Here is a 14280-nt window from a genome sequence, read left to right on the forward strand (position 1 = left end):
CACCCCATGGAGGTGCTAACTTGAGAAGTACATACGCGCTGACACGTCTTCCACCAACCACGAAATACCGTCGAGCAAACCCTCACCAGTTTTGGCACTGCACGCACAGAGGTGGAAGTGGCGCTTGCCTTGTCGAATCGTGTCTAGATCAAGCAGGCGAGCAATTTCCTGTGGCGATAACGCCGTGGGGATGTCGATCTTGTTGAGGAAGACGAGCAGACTTGCTCCTGCTAGTCGCTCCTCCTGCAGGAGGTGATGTAGCTCCTCTTTGCACACTAGCAGACGCTCCACGTCATTGCTGTCGACCACCCACACAAGAGCATCTGTGCTTTCAAAGTAGTTACGCCAGTAGCTGCGTAGGCTTTGCTGCCCACCTACATCCCACACGTTCAGAGTGCACCCGCGGAACGTCAGCACAGTTATCTGAAACCCCAGGGTAGGGCTAATCGAGCTCGTGTCCCTGCCGCAGAGCTTTTTGACGCACGTAGTTTTGCCGGCGTTGTCCAGGCCTAGCATAAGGATGCGCATTTCGCGCTCCTTACGCTTTGTCTTCTTGATGATAGAAAGAAGACCCATCGTGCCGGGCGACAATAATACGCTTCAGTGCTTGGAAATATGTGCAGGAGTGAGGAACGGCAGTGACCAAGAGCCTCACATCCACAAGAAACAATACTGCAAGCGAAGGCTCACAGCACCACACAAGGTGCGGCTGATTAGGCGATCAACGAAAAGGGGGTGAGAGAGAACGACTTTGTACCCCTAAACGACACTTGCGCTTGCTAACCGGAGCGTGCGCGATATAATGCACTTTCATGGAGAGCTGCGCTACGTACGCAGTCAGGAGTTAGCGGAATGATCGTGTGCGCTCCACCCCCTCCGTTCCGTAGGGCGGCACACCATGGCAAGGCGAGCGTATCATCGACAAAGAAACAAACAGAAGAAAGGGAAAGTGATTAGATAGGAGAGGTACGTTTCGAGAAAATGCGGGCATGGCAAATGAGGTGAACACCAACCTTGCGGCCCACCCCATTCCCTTTTGTGGTTAGGGTTGCATTCCAGCCTCGTATTTGAGTCACCTATCACTACTTGAAAGATAGCAGACTACGTCTGTTTCAATCCACGCAAGTAGGAAGGTGATGATACGGTGGCGTGCGACACTGCCGGCGAGAGAAGAGTAGCACGAGGGTTCCTCTACGCCCACTGCGATGGACGCAGCGAGATGGGAAAGACGGTCGCGCGTGACTGCAACTTCGTGCTGCCACGCGTTTGATTTTGGCTCAGCTTTCCTACCTGCTACAAGAAATTGTTATCATTACACACGAAAAAAAAAAAGAGAGGAAAGAAAGGGCCAGAACTAGTAGGCACTCACATTGCTATAGTGATCCTCCGTGAACGGGAGTAGGCGCGAGAGACAGGGGGTTCGTGCGGCCGTAGCAACGCGCTCCCACATCGGTGCACTTACGCGCCGGCGATATTACCACCAGGCTGCCCTGCGAATGCTGTCATCGTAGGCCTCGATGCCCTTATGGAGGAAGTGCATAAAGGCAAAGATGGGGAGCATGGACAGCACGTAGAACTGGATCATGTTGTACAGCCAGGTGCCCCAGCGAGAGCCGATGGAGAAGTAGGTACGAACCTGCATGAAGTCTGAGTAGCGCTGCTCGACACCGGCGACATCCCAACACTTGTTGAAATCGCGTTTGTGATACTTGGACTCCGTCGCTTCGTACTCAAGGCGGCGCTTCTGCTCCGTGCGGCCCCAGCCGTACAGCGTGGGACCTGGTCGAGCTGGAGCACGGTTCACCTGACAACGAAGCAGCGAGCGGCGCAGCATTTTGATGGTCTGAGTCAGGTCGACGGCAATGTGGTGAGATTCTAGAAAGGAAACTAAGGAAGGGCGTATTCAAAGCAAGGCAGCCTCGTTCATTCACTCGACGTACTAGTGTCGCCAATGTAGCGAGTGACGAGGAGCGAAGGCGAGGTACCACGATCATAGGAAAGGCAACGAGCATGTAGAAGAGATTCGGAGGGTCAGTGAAAGGGGTAATGAGACTCAGAAATAGACACAAGGCGATGTGAAGGGCATATGGACGCCACCAGGCACTGCAGGCGTAAGCGTGCAAGCCGCGCTGGGGTGAGGTGCTGCTTTCCAGCTCTTGTTTTTGCACCGCTGCCTCTCATTGTCGAAAAAATCATCATTGGCAGAGCAAAAGACGATTCAGTGAGAGGGTTGTTAAATCTCCCTTTCTAGATTTCCTTTTTGGTAGCGTCTGCGGTCGACACCTGAGCATGCTTGCACAAAGAACCCTGCTGACGTCGTCTGAGGGAGGGGAAGTGATGGAATGAAGGGGAGGCGCGCTGAACCCTACTTGTGCTGCGTGTACGTCTCAGTGTATGCGAGCACAGATGTGTCTGGGTTAATTTCAAGAGCCCAGGACGAGACGGACAGCCAGAGGGCTACAATGGTGCGCACCTAGACATCTCACCTATGCAGTTGTATGCACAGAAGATTTAACCCCGCCGAGAAAAGTGACGCCCAGTGTGGACTCCACGGTAGGTGCCATTAGTGGGGAGCCCGATGGACCCGCCAATGGCCTTGAAGAGAGCATACGTCACTGCAAAGGGGACGGAGCTTTTAAATGTGGTACGCAGAGCTCCGTTGAAAAAGAAGCGCAAGCCTTCCTCTCGCGCCATAGAACGAAAAACACCTCCTGCCTCGCGAAAGACAGCTGCCTCAGCCGCCACATAATCCCGTAGTGTGTGGACTCCGCCGGAGCGCTCGTTTCGGTACGTAGACGAACGCACTGTGTTGCGCACCGGTGCTGTGAGAAAGGTCAGGAGTGCGTGGATGCGAAAGGCGGTCCACAGGTCTTCGCCGAAAGACCGGCTGTATGTTTGCTGCAGTGCTGCAAGAGAAATACCGTACCAAAGAATCCCCACTGCAGACGCCGCCAGCGCTCCAGGAAAAAATGAGAGCACACCATAATGCTTTGCGCTGAACACGATGCAGTCCATTAAACCCGAGTACCCTCGCTGCTCTAGCTTGTTGTAACGAGAGCCACCACCATTCATGCGATGAGCAACTGTCCGCACAAACGTTTTGGTGTATCCGAATAAAAAGCCGCCAAGTAGGCCACCGGCGGTGCCGCCCGCCGCGAACAAGTACCCAAAGTACAACGCTGCATGCGGCGCTGCGAGCAGCATGGGCTGTGAGGGGCTCCCAAGCATACCCCTGTACCGCTTTACGCAGTAGTCCCCCAGACTCGTCGCGCGTGGCAAATGACGCACATCGACAGACTTCACAAAGTCACGGTAGGGGTACAGTGCCACTATGGTGAAGAGGCTACTGCCGTACGCCAAGACCCCCGTGAGCACGGAAGACATGGCCCTCTCCAGCACTTCTCCCTCCCGAGGGCTAAGGCCCAAGCCCACGGCGGCGGTGTTTAATACGAATGTGGAAAGGCCAAAGAGCAGAGCACTATGAACGGAAAGCTGACGAGGGCTAAGCTCAGGAATACCTCGCACAGTTGCACCAAGTCTCAAGAGGGAAAAAAGCACAAGAAACGAAAGCCAAAGGAAGTACTAGCGGTGAAAGAGACGCTCAGATCAGTGCAGAATGAAGAAGGTACAACAGCCGAGCTCTCAAGACGACTGAAGATACTCGAGCGATCGTTGTTGCCGAACAAAGCAACGGGCGTTCTGACCGGGAGGACGACGAGGATGTGAACTACTTAGCATGTTGGCTATGTGCCGCACACACTCTATAACAACTTCACTGATTTACCTAGTGAGTTTACGGCTCACTAATTTCTGCTCTAAGGAAGTCTGAGAAAAACAATATGTGGACAAAAACCCTTTTATGCTATGGCAGTTATAGTAAATCTATCTTCACACGCTCCTTCGCCGACACATGGGCGCAACGTAATTGCTGATGACGTAAGGCCAAAAAAAAAACCTAAGCTGTGAGAGAGCGTTTCCGAGCAGTTAAATCAGCAGAGCACAAACCAACATCTGAGATTAGGACAGCTGTCATGTACGAAAATACGATACTGAAACTCACGGCGTCTGCACTCGCAGTTGGCCCATATCAAAAATAAAAAAGTGCTCGCGTGTATCGCATGAGGTTTTTTTGTGACTTTAGTGGCTGGACGATTGCTTCCATTTGAAGGATAGCTGTCCCTTGCTCTCATACCGGTTGAAAAACGGATTCATTGGGTGCCAGATTGAGACTCTGTCGCAGACCCAATCTTCCCGGAACCTGAAGCTGATCTGCGTTGAAGAGCTCCCACTGGTCTATTTCGACCAATGTAAAAGCACTAACAGCCTGTTTGATGTGCCGCGACAACTTGATGTTGTGATGCAGCAGCTGATCCTGGGAGAGCCAAAGTCCTCGATTTGGCAAACTACAAACGAATGGATTTTTTGTGACGGCGCCGGTCAGTGCATTCATTCCAAGTGGTAGTTCATCTGAAACTGTCAACCCACCGGCAGAGTTAATGTCTCCTTTGATTGCTTTGCGAAGCAATGGGTGTAATTTAGCCGCCTCAATGGTCTCCACATCACCAAATCCGACGATACTAGCTGTGAGGCTGATGACAATCGTCTCGTTCCCCTCCTTCAGCTGAAGGTAGCCTGATTCTAGGCCTGGGTGATTCTTACGAAGCCAAAACGGAGAGGAAAACTTGAGATCCGCCGCGGCAGCCTGAAGATTATCGACAACCTCCTCGCGGGCAAAAAACAAACCACTATGCCCGCAGCGGGGAAAGACAGGTGTCCTCCCACCTATGTTTGTATCCTCAGGCAGCGCCTTCTCAAGGAAAAACGCACGAGGCTCGAAATCATCGGCCGAATCACCAGAGTTGATAAAATGAGATGGAAGGGGAAGTGTGAAGCGCGTTGGGGTGTCGCCTTCTTGAGACGCCTGCACTGTCCATGCAGGAACAAAGCGCTGCATCGTCGCGTTCTTCGCAAATTGATCGTAAGAGGTTCGGTCATGCCTATGTAGCTGAGTCAACAGAGCTACCGCGTTGTGACTTTGAAATACCAAATTGCCGGAACAAGCGTTACACAATCTACCAAGCTGTTGACTAGGCGTCAAGGTCTTGGCTGCCAGTGCTTTGCGCCGATACGACATCACCGGGTGGTTTTCAAAAACCTAGTGAAACCAATCGAAAAAAAAATATATATGAACGTCTCGAACTGGAAAGCCTGAGACCATGTCAATGCTCCACCTTGGTACTTCTCTGCATCGCAAAGGCACTTTACACAGATCCAAGAAGAGACATAGAAGAGAGTGAATGTAGTAGCAGAAAGGTAGATAGTGGCAGTGGCATTATGTTACTTCCATTCAAGGAGAACCTTGGGAGTGAGCAGTGTGCACGTTATATGTAGCAAACAAAGACACCCTTTAAGCTAATGGGCTTGCAGTGCGTGTGAATTGTGAGCTTGAGTATTCGATAACTTTTTTGGATGGAAAGGGAATACGTCGAGCGGGTGTGCAAAGCGAGTAGAAAAGGGTATTAAGAGACAACGCAGCAAAGAAACAAAGTCACAGAAGCCATGGGAATATGATAAATGTAGGGATTAAATGAATGAAGAAACACGAAGCAGCAAGGTTAACATCATCTTTCTGACTTGTGCGTTCGACACTCGTTGCTTACATTTGAGTTTGGCAACTGCAGCACACCCTGAACTCTGCTTTCTAGCTCTAACATAACCGCTTCCACATCAAGCCCAGGAAGGGATTCAAGAGCATCACCAACGATCCTCAGGACACTTTTGCATTGCAGCGCAAGCACCCTCTGTTGCATTTCCGCATGAACACAACGATCCTGTTGTAAATCCATTTCCTTGTTCATGCGATTCGTTAGATCCATTTGCTGCAGACGCAAAAGATCCTCAGCACGGTAAAGTCGTGTGTCGCGCTCCTGCTGCTCGGCAAGAAGGTGATTCAGATACGTTGCACTTGCGCGAAAAAAGCTGCTCAGGAGACTCTGTCTCTCGTCTCGCTCAGCATCGAGTAGATTGGTGCGTGCAGCACACTCATCGCTTTCCAAAAAGGTATCATGCTTCGTGTAACTGGTCTTGAGGTTCATATCGCACTCTTGCACTAGCACAAACTTATTCCTGACCGGTACATCATTGAGAAGTTTAGTCACTGAGTCCTCCATATCGTGGCTGTACTGCAGCTCGGTCGGCACAGTCTTATTCGACGCTGCCAGCCCTGCTTCAAGCAGGGCCTTGCTCGTATGGAACGCGTTGGCATCTGCGCAGTGCTGATTCTCCCTCCCCTCAAGACTGGTCGCAAGCTCGGCGCAGACCCTCTCGCACCGCTCACTCATACGAAGTCGTGACTCCATCCCTGCTGTAAGTGCGTCCAAGTGCCGCTTGTGATCTATCAAGGTATCTTCGATATCGTTTTTTCTAACGTCGAGCAAGCGGCCTAGTTGCTTAGCATTTTTGCTCTCTGCCTGTAGTTTGCCTTCCAAAAAGGCAATGTACTTCCTCAGCTCGACGTTGGTAGACACTTCTTCTCTCAGCTGCTGGTGAAGCGATCTCGCTTGTTGCTTTTTGTGCTCACAGTACCGCTTCACAAGCCTCTCCAGCTCGCCATGTTTTGCAGCGTAGTCCAAGCCAGTCATTCCTGTCTTAGTAGAGGAGTCCGGAGAAACTCGAAAGGCTAAAGCGCGAGAAGACAGCGCTATAGTTGCTGCTTAAGGGAACGGATAAATCAGATCTTTGAAAGAAAAAAGAAAAATAAAGAGGGAGAGAAGAGGGGCGAGGAGGATCGATAGTGAGACACTTTCCTTACATGGGAAGCAGCATATGAAAGAGATGTTATTATACTAGGAAGTTGCTTGCCTTGGTATTCGCATAATTTTTCTTTTTTGCTCCCCAGATGAGCGAAAGTGACAATTGCACACAAGAGAAAAGGTGTTGGCTATCGCAAAGAGCTGAGGATGCTCTATGGTCTCAGAAACCCCTTATAAAAAATGGATAGGTTTCGAAAGGTTGGCTACCTACTTTTCCCAGATCTATCTTAAACAGAGGAAGAGATGTTCACAACTCGCGTGCGCAGAACGGAGAGAAAACGAAATGAAATACCCCACAAATAGCTGTTGGGGGGATCGGGCAATCAACTTTGATGTATTGTGCGAAGGGCGTTGTTCTCGAAAGCCACAACCGGAAGAAAAATCAAGCTGTAGAGTATCAATGATAGATAATACTGGATACGAAAACTACCTGAACCTGTGCTTCTGCTTGACGATTGCAAGTACTTCAACGCATTGTAGAACAAAAAAAGCTGTGTTGCCCACGAAATTCAAAATATATCAAACCGCAAGAGAAACTCTAGAGATATTTTTCTTTTTTTGATCATTATTTCTCGAAAGCAAAAAAAAATCTATGGCAAAGGGGGAAAAGGCCAAGATTACCTTACTGTTGCTCAGTAGTACCTGTAGCGCTGCGCTTTTTGGGGTGCCGTAAAGGACCTTCAGTGAGATTAAGTCTTTCCATGAAAACAGCTTCAGCCTTTGGTTGAGCTGAATCAACAAACATTGAGATACTCTTTTTCAGCATTGTGTTTTGCTGTCGCAACATCTGCAACTCCGTTTCCTGTGACATAGCCAGCTCCATGACCCGCTTGAGCTCGTCGGCCACCTTGCTGTGAGCTTCCCTACGAACACACCGGAGAGCATCGTGAAGCTTGTTGTACTTTTCAACGATGATGTCGCGATCGCGAATAAGATCATCTCGCTCAGCCAAAAGTTCTTTGAGAGTTGAGGCGTCGCTTGCACAGCGAGTCTTAAGCTCATCCAATGTGCTGCGCAGCTTTGCATTTTGCTCTTTTGCTGCCACACTTACGTTTTCTACTTCCTTTCTAGCTTTACTTTCCGCATGAAGCAGCATCTCGCACTTTTCGCACTTCTCAACATATGTGTTGAGTTTCATTTTCAAGCTCTCAGCTTCCCTTCGCTTTTCAGACAATATGAGAGAAAACTTAGAGTCCTGGCAGCCAAGGCGCTCCTGTAGCTGTGCCACCTGCAGTGCCAAGGCAGAGTTGGATTGTGCTGCCTCCATGTTGACAGCTTCCAACTCCTCATATCTCCTTTTAGAAAAGTCTAATGATGTGGAGAAATTCTCAACTTTTGCTTTCAGTGCCTGCAATTCTGCTTCTGTAATTTCCAACGTCTTCGTTTGTGCGCGAAGTTCACCCTCCAGGTCACCGACATTTACCTCTAAGGCAGTAATCCGCACAGCAGCTTCTTGCTCTTTCTGATCGGCAGCGACGATATCGTGCTTCAGAGATTCGTTCACTACTTGAAGTCGTTCGTTTTCTTCACGCATCTGATTGAGATTTGTGCTTAAGAGCTCGTCGAGCTCCCCCAGCTCTTGTCTCATGGCCTCCACTTGGCCTCTCAGCCAAACGTTCTCCTTTGAAAATGTGTCACGTTCAAGTATGGCTTCTTTGAGATGCGCCGCGCTTTGACTGAGCTGACTTTCAAGCATCGACAACGTCTTGCGTTGCTCGATTACTGTCTGCTCACTGATATAACAACGATTAGAAAGTGCGTTTATCTGCTCTGCTGTTTTTGCTGCGTTCAGTTTATTTTGCCGAAGGTGCTCTTCGGCCTGCTCAAGAGCCCGATACCTATCAGAGAGCTGAAACAGTACGACATGAAAACGCTGCTCAAACACACCAGTGATCAGGACTTGGTGATCCAGAAGGATTGAGCTGCGCGAAATCTGCTCTCTTTGAGTAAGCTCCGAAAGCTGCTGTGATCGTAGAGCTTCAGTCAGCTCTTTCACCGACGACCATGCAGAGGTACAGTTCTGCTCGGCAAGCATGCACCTCTCTGTTGAGTCGCGCTTGAAGGCTGCAAACTCATCTTGCAGCCTAGCGAAGGCGCTACAGCTTGTCTGCTTGTGGTTATCGAATTCCAATAGAGTTGCTGCGTAGCTCTCTTTCACCGTAGTAAACTCTGTCTCCAGGTCCTCCTTCTGCTTTGATGCCTCATCAAGTTGCTGACTTAAACGATGTAGTTCAGCCTGCAAATCACACAGCACCTTTCCTCTTGTTATTTCTATATCTTTCATCTCTAAAGCATCATTTTCCAGTGTCTGAATCAGCTGTAGCTGCTGCTCTGCGGTAGTCTGAGACTCTCGCAGTGCAGAGGTTGCAGCTGCAAACTGTTTCTCTACACGTTCGCACTTTTCTCGGAGCTGGTGTACCTCCTCCTCCGAAGCCGCAAGACGCGCAGAGAGCGACTCCACTTCCTCAGATAATCTCTTATGCTCTTCGCAGTGGTGGTGAAGTTGTCGCACCAGATCATCTTTCGCAGAAAGAAGTCGATCAGTGCTCCTTCGAAGTGATTCGTTTTCTTCTTTGAGCTTGGCTACGCGCTCGAGTAAGCACTCCATGCTAGATGACACGCTCTCACCGGCATCACGGAGAGCGTGATTTTCTGTGGTTGCCTGCGCAAGCGATGATCGCAGGCATTCGAGCGCTTCAAAATCCTTTTTTCGCAACGCTAGCATGTCATTTAGCTCGCCCTGAAACTTAGTTACAAGATGCTCATAATCTGCTACACGCAGAGCAGAGGAGGCAAGGTCACTTTGGCAGGAGGCCAAGCTTTCAATCAACTCCGTGTTTTGTTTTTCCATGTTGCGCTGCCTTTCTTCATAATCCTGAGCATCCTTAACGTATTGCTCAGTGAGGCGCTGCGCGACATCCAGCTCTTCTTTCAAGCACGCTACAACGTCATCACGATTTTTGAGGGCAGCCTTATCTGCTGCACTTTCTTTCTCTATATTTGAAAGCTTGTGGCGCAGCTCTGCGTTCTCGGCGCTCCACTGTTCCACAACCTCGAATGCTTCATCCTTCAACAACTTTATTTCGTTCTCTGCACGCAGCTTCTCGCCTAGTGCAGAAGAAATGGTCTGCTGTGCATCACGAAGCTCGTCCTCTAGCTGTGAAATACGCTGGACAAGAACGCCATTTATGCGGTCTTGCTTTTCCGACATTGTTGAAGTCTTATTCCCTAGAAGTCCAAGACAGCACACGCGAAGCAGTCAGATGGAAAGAATAACAGTTAGTCTCCTCTCAATAGTCCTGCATTCCTCTTAACTATGGAGAAAATTGCTGCACAGACATAAGCATGGCAGCACGAAGAGAACCGTCGCATAAAAAGGGCGGTAAGGAAATCACCACATCATTCTTATTTTTATCACTGAGCTCATTTCACCATACAACGGTAGCTAAAGCGCACAGCCAACCAGCCACAGGCCCACCGCCTGGTGCGAAGCAGCCGTACTCACCCTCTAGTGCAACGCACCGAATCAGCCATTTGCGTGCGGTCTCCGCGTCAAGCTCTACCCAACCCCGTGCCACAGGTCGCCTCACAGCCGCTCCCCTCATGCCAGTCGCCGCGTGGTGCACACCCCTCGGGGTGGCGCTCAGGCTCCTCACACACAGGCGGCGAGGGCCCGGCGAGACGCATTCGAGCCACGCTGACATCCTTCCTATCTCGTGGACGCCACCGGCGCGCTCACCGTCGCAGCGCCATCCAGGACCCGGCCGCTGGCATCAGTAGCGATGCGCCGCTCTGGCCCCCACACGTCGTAAGTGCTTGGCCGTGCAACCGCCAGAAGCAGTCCGGCATTGGCAGGGGTAGGGGCTGCGCGCCCCGCCACCACCATTTTCGATGTGGTGCAGAAAGACAAAAAGCAGTCATTCGCGATCAAATCGTTGAGAAATCGAGCATATCCATTCTCTGATATCAGTGCAAACGAAATGCCAGCGTCGAAAAAAAAAGGGTATTGACGCGCACCCTTTAGGGAAGCTCCCCTCCCCATGTGAAACGCACGACGCGAAGTCATGGTGTTGTTGGAACGTGCTTTCTCCCATTCAATGGGGCGTGGGAAAACCGGGTGCCCCCTGCCGTTTCCGGAAAGGGGGGCGTGCTGCTTTCTGAAAACGTGGCGTGGCGTGGGGTAGGGCTCTGCTCTTTATGTGGGGGTTCCGAAAACCGCGTTTTTTTTTGTCGCCAGCAGCTGCCCGCCCACCTCAATGACTATTTGCTAGAACGGCTCACTTCAGGGATGTAATGGAATTGCTTTGCAAGCGTCATCTTGCGCGGTGGGTTTCTGTGGGGGGGGGGGGGGGGCGGGCGCCGAAGGAAAGTTTGCCGCATGCGCCCCCGATCACTTAAGGCGATGTTTGGCGCGACAGAGGGGCACTTCATGCTAAAAACATTTTTTTGCCCTTCCCCGCTTTCCCGCCCTGAAGAAGACTGACGATCTTGGCCTTAGTGCTCCGCTCACTGAAATCAGTCAAGTGCAGAAGTTATTACGACAAGCACGACAACGCTGGGTCATGCTGTTGCAGTACAAGGATGAAATGATTTTATAAAAGCATTTTGTGCAGTTTCATTCATAACAGGACGATAATTGGTGCGCCTTCTGTAGGTATTCTGCTAGATCTCAATGACTAAATCAAGCTGCATTTCTAGCTTGCAGCCCGTTTGCAAAAGTGACAGGTATGAAAAGTAGTAAATGAGAGATTCAGCAATGCTAAGCTGTTGGTAGGATCCCAAGTGAATGCCGAGTTAATTAGCACAGCTCAACTACACTTCAAATTCCACATACAGACTTGTTTATTTCATAGCATTCTATTTCTGATGTTACTTTCGTTTACCTTTTTCTTCCCCTTTTAACATCATAATCAAAGAGCTGGTGCGCACAATGGCTATTGCCATCTGAAACGTACTCATTTGTTTATTTGGCACTATATTGCAGATTGGGAGCGATCAGATCACCTTTTCCCTCTAAAATTAATCTTAAACAAATCTATTTAATACATTTTTTTAAATTGCTTTGTGTGTGTCACTTGCGCTATATGTTTCAAGATGGGTGACATTTCTTACGGAGCGTGCGGGATCTAAAGTGAACTTTGTTTCTTCCACAATACATGCCATCTTTTTGAATACATTCAAGGTTCCACTTTGCAGGAATGAAGAAAAACATTACTCTCTTCCTAAGTTCATTTTGCCTATCCCATAGAGCGATTGGCGGCTGTCGACGGCAAGCAACACATCTGCCTGTCTTTTTTTTTTCATTCATTGCTATCGCGCTGTGAGGATGCCTTTGTATCCAATGAACAGACCCTGGCGTTATTATCCAGCCTCAAATCCTATCCAAGAAATGGCGAACGTATTACAGTTCAAATTGGTACCTTCCTTCCTCCTGTCGCTTTTGAGCTGTTTTCTCTGCTTTACAAAGCTGTCAAATATAGAACGACTCAAAAAAAAAAAAAAATAGAAGTGAAGCACACAACTAAAGGGAAAAAAAGTGCCATGAACAAGCAACGCATTCGGGGCGAATCCTTTAAACAGGAGTACCAGGCAGCTGGCCGCCACCGCACCAATCGCAAGCGTGACCCATCGATGAACAAGACCGATCCTCATCTCGTTATTGCACCTCAGGCTGAGATTTACCAAGGGAAACTGGTTTTAGTTCTTGATCTTGACGAGACACTGGTCTTCGCTCGTAGTGGGCCTCTTTACGCCCGACCTGGGATTCCTGAGTTCTTTCAGATGTGCAAAGACAAAGGGATCGAGGTTGTTGTCTGGACAGCTGGGCTGAAGGCTTATGCGCAAGCTATTGTGTCGAATATCGACACTTGTAATGCCGTCTCACACTGTATTTATCGTCACAACAAGTGGTTCAACGGCCAGCCGGGCTATCGAAAGGACCTGAATGCTCTTGGTCGTCCCCTCGACCGGGTTCTTATAGTCGAAAATACTCCAGATTGCATTCGCGGCTATCAAGACAATGGTATCCTTGTAAGCGATTACGAAGGTGGTGATGGCGAGGACAACACACTTTACGCTCTAGCAGAGCTTGTAAAAGTTCTCAGTGAGAGTGATTTTACTGTTCCACAGTTCATTGCGAACTGCGAATTACTGAGGCGTGAGCCCGTTATGACGGATGTCGGGGACTACATAAATGCGTACACACTTGATACTAACTGTTTTGATCCTGAGCATGTTCGTGTTAATCGGGACCTACAAAACTAGGCTGGTTATCGTTTTTCTTTTTTTCTTTGCCGCTTCATCTGTTGCTCATGACGTGAGCACTGTGGCACACTCAGTATCTACACACTCAAACATTTTTTTCTGTACTATTTTCCTTTTTTTTATATGCGTTTTATGCGTTATGTAGGTGCTGCCAATGCCTGTGTGCTGTTGCTTTGCTTCTGTCACTTTATGTTGGTGTTGTCTTTGTTGATGTTAAGCAAAGCGCTTTCATTTGCTCAAAGAAAAGTGATACGATTTGCTATCTTAGTGGCCAAGCCGTTTTTTTTTTTCTTGTTCTCAAATTCTCTTCTCGCTGCTTCCAACATAACTTCTTGCGCAATGCAAACTCTTCTTCGGAAAACCTGCTCAATGAGTAAAAGGAAAACACATTTATACAAGCAATTCAATGAAAGTTTCGCGTTGTCGAATCAGTCCAGCTTCAGGGAATGCTAATGAGTAACGTTTTTTTTTTTTCGTATGCTAAGCATGTTGTCTTTTATGTAAGCTTTTGTTTTTATATTCTGCTGACTTGTTTGCTATTCGAGCCATCAGTAGCGAGGATGATTGTGTTAGGGTTGGGTAAATTGAAGCGCTTTGCAAGTCAAGGAGTTGTGAACTGTACACGAGTGTATTGCGATTTTACCACATCGATACTTCCTGCTGATATGATTTCGATTGATGATCTGCCACTTGAAAACGAAAAGAAGAGCAATTGTGCTTGCACCATTGTAGCTGAATATTGTTACGTAACCTTTCTCTCGATGTGGCTTGCTTATTATCATTATGGCAAGTTGTTTTTTAGGCGATGATATGAGTGGACTTCTTGCTCTGTACACATGGATGTGTCATGAAGGATTGACAAGAAATCAGAGTATGATTGGTACCACTTTTTTTTTTTTGCCTCAAATACTATTGCTGAAACTGAAGGCTCATCTTCTACGCCTTTTTTTTATGTATATGTGTGTCTGCGTGAGTCTATGTGCGTCGTATTTTAATTTGTGAGTGTGGCTGCAATGTTTATTTATTTAATTATAAGTGATCTTTACCGCGGTCCAAGTAAAGTGTCACTTCTAGACTCTTTTGGACTTTACAGCCTTGTGCTGTGTATGGTCAGACAAGAACGAAAGGAAAAAAGTCTACCTTTGCAGTTCGAAAGATACTTTTCATGCGAAGAATAGTTTGTCTGCACACAGGCTGGTGCTTG

The 14280-nt window shown here is 48.7% G+C and overlaps 7 protein-coding genes across 7 annotated transcripts; 1 reads left to right on the top strand and 6 right to left on the bottom strand.

The window, feature by feature from the left end:
• Positions 1-15: 15 nt before the first annotated feature.
• ARL2 (putative ADP-ribosylation factor-like 2, arl2) lies at positions 16-576 on the bottom strand (the record flags this gene model as incomplete). Its single annotated transcript, XM_001568082.2, has 1 exon — positions 16-576. The coding sequence occupies one exon, from the start codon at positions 574-576 to the stop codon at positions 16-18; it is 561 nt and encodes a 186-aa protein (XP_001568132.2).
• Positions 577-1474: 898 nt separating this feature from the next.
• LBRM_34_0180 (conserved hypothetical protein) lies at positions 1475-1834 on the bottom strand (the record flags this gene model as incomplete). The annotated part of the gene is made up of 1 exon (XM_001568083.1): positions 1475-1834. The coding sequence occupies one exon, from the start codon at positions 1832-1834 to the stop codon at positions 1475-1477; it is 360 nt and encodes a 119-aa protein (XP_001568133.1).
• A 677-nt stretch (positions 1835-2511) lies between these two features.
• LBRM_34_0190 (conserved hypothetical protein) lies at positions 2512-3384 on the bottom strand (the record flags this gene model as incomplete). The annotated part of the gene is made up of 1 exon (XM_001568084.1): positions 2512-3384. One exon carries the CDS (start codon positions 3382-3384, stop codon positions 2512-2514), a length of 873 nt encoding a protein of 290 aa, XP_001568134.1.
• Positions 3385-4186: 802 nt separating this feature from the next.
• Positions 4187-4954, bottom strand: LBRM_34_0200 (conserved hypothetical protein; the record flags this gene model as incomplete). The annotated part of the gene is made up of 1 exon (XM_001568085.1): positions 4187-4954. The coding sequence occupies one exon, from the start codon at positions 4952-4954 to the stop codon at positions 4187-4189; it is 768 nt and encodes a 255-aa protein (XP_001568135.1).
• A 667-nt stretch (positions 4955-5621) lies between these two features.
• On the bottom strand, positions 5622-6641 carry LBRM_34_0210 (conserved hypothetical protein; the record flags this gene model as incomplete). Its single annotated transcript, XM_001568086.1, has 1 exon — positions 5622-6641. One exon carries the CDS (start codon positions 6639-6641, stop codon positions 5622-5624), a length of 1020 nt encoding a protein of 339 aa, XP_001568136.1.
• Positions 6642-7434: 793 nt separating this feature from the next.
• LBRM_34_0220 (conserved hypothetical protein) lies at positions 7435-10023 on the bottom strand (the record flags this gene model as incomplete). The annotated part of the gene is made up of 1 exon (XM_001568087.2): positions 7435-10023. One exon carries the CDS (start codon positions 10021-10023, stop codon positions 7435-7437), a length of 2589 nt encoding a protein of 862 aa, XP_001568137.1.
• Positions 10024-12353: 2330 nt separating this feature from the next.
• Positions 12354-13076, top strand: LBRM_34_0230 (conserved hypothetical protein; the record flags this gene model as incomplete). The annotated part of the gene is made up of 1 exon (XM_001568088.1): positions 12354-13076. The coding sequence occupies one exon, from the start codon at positions 12354-12356 to the stop codon at positions 13074-13076; it is 723 nt and encodes a 240-aa protein (XP_001568138.1).
• Positions 13077-14280: the final 1204 nt, after the last annotated feature.

The sequence above is a fragment of the Leishmania braziliensis genome, chromosome 35 (genome assembly GCF_000002845.2).
Source record: "Leishmania braziliensis MHOM/BR/75/M2904 complete genome, chromosome 35".
In the NCBI taxonomy this organism is placed as follows: domain Eukaryota; phylum Euglenozoa; class Kinetoplastea; order Trypanosomatida; family Trypanosomatidae; genus Leishmania; species Leishmania braziliensis.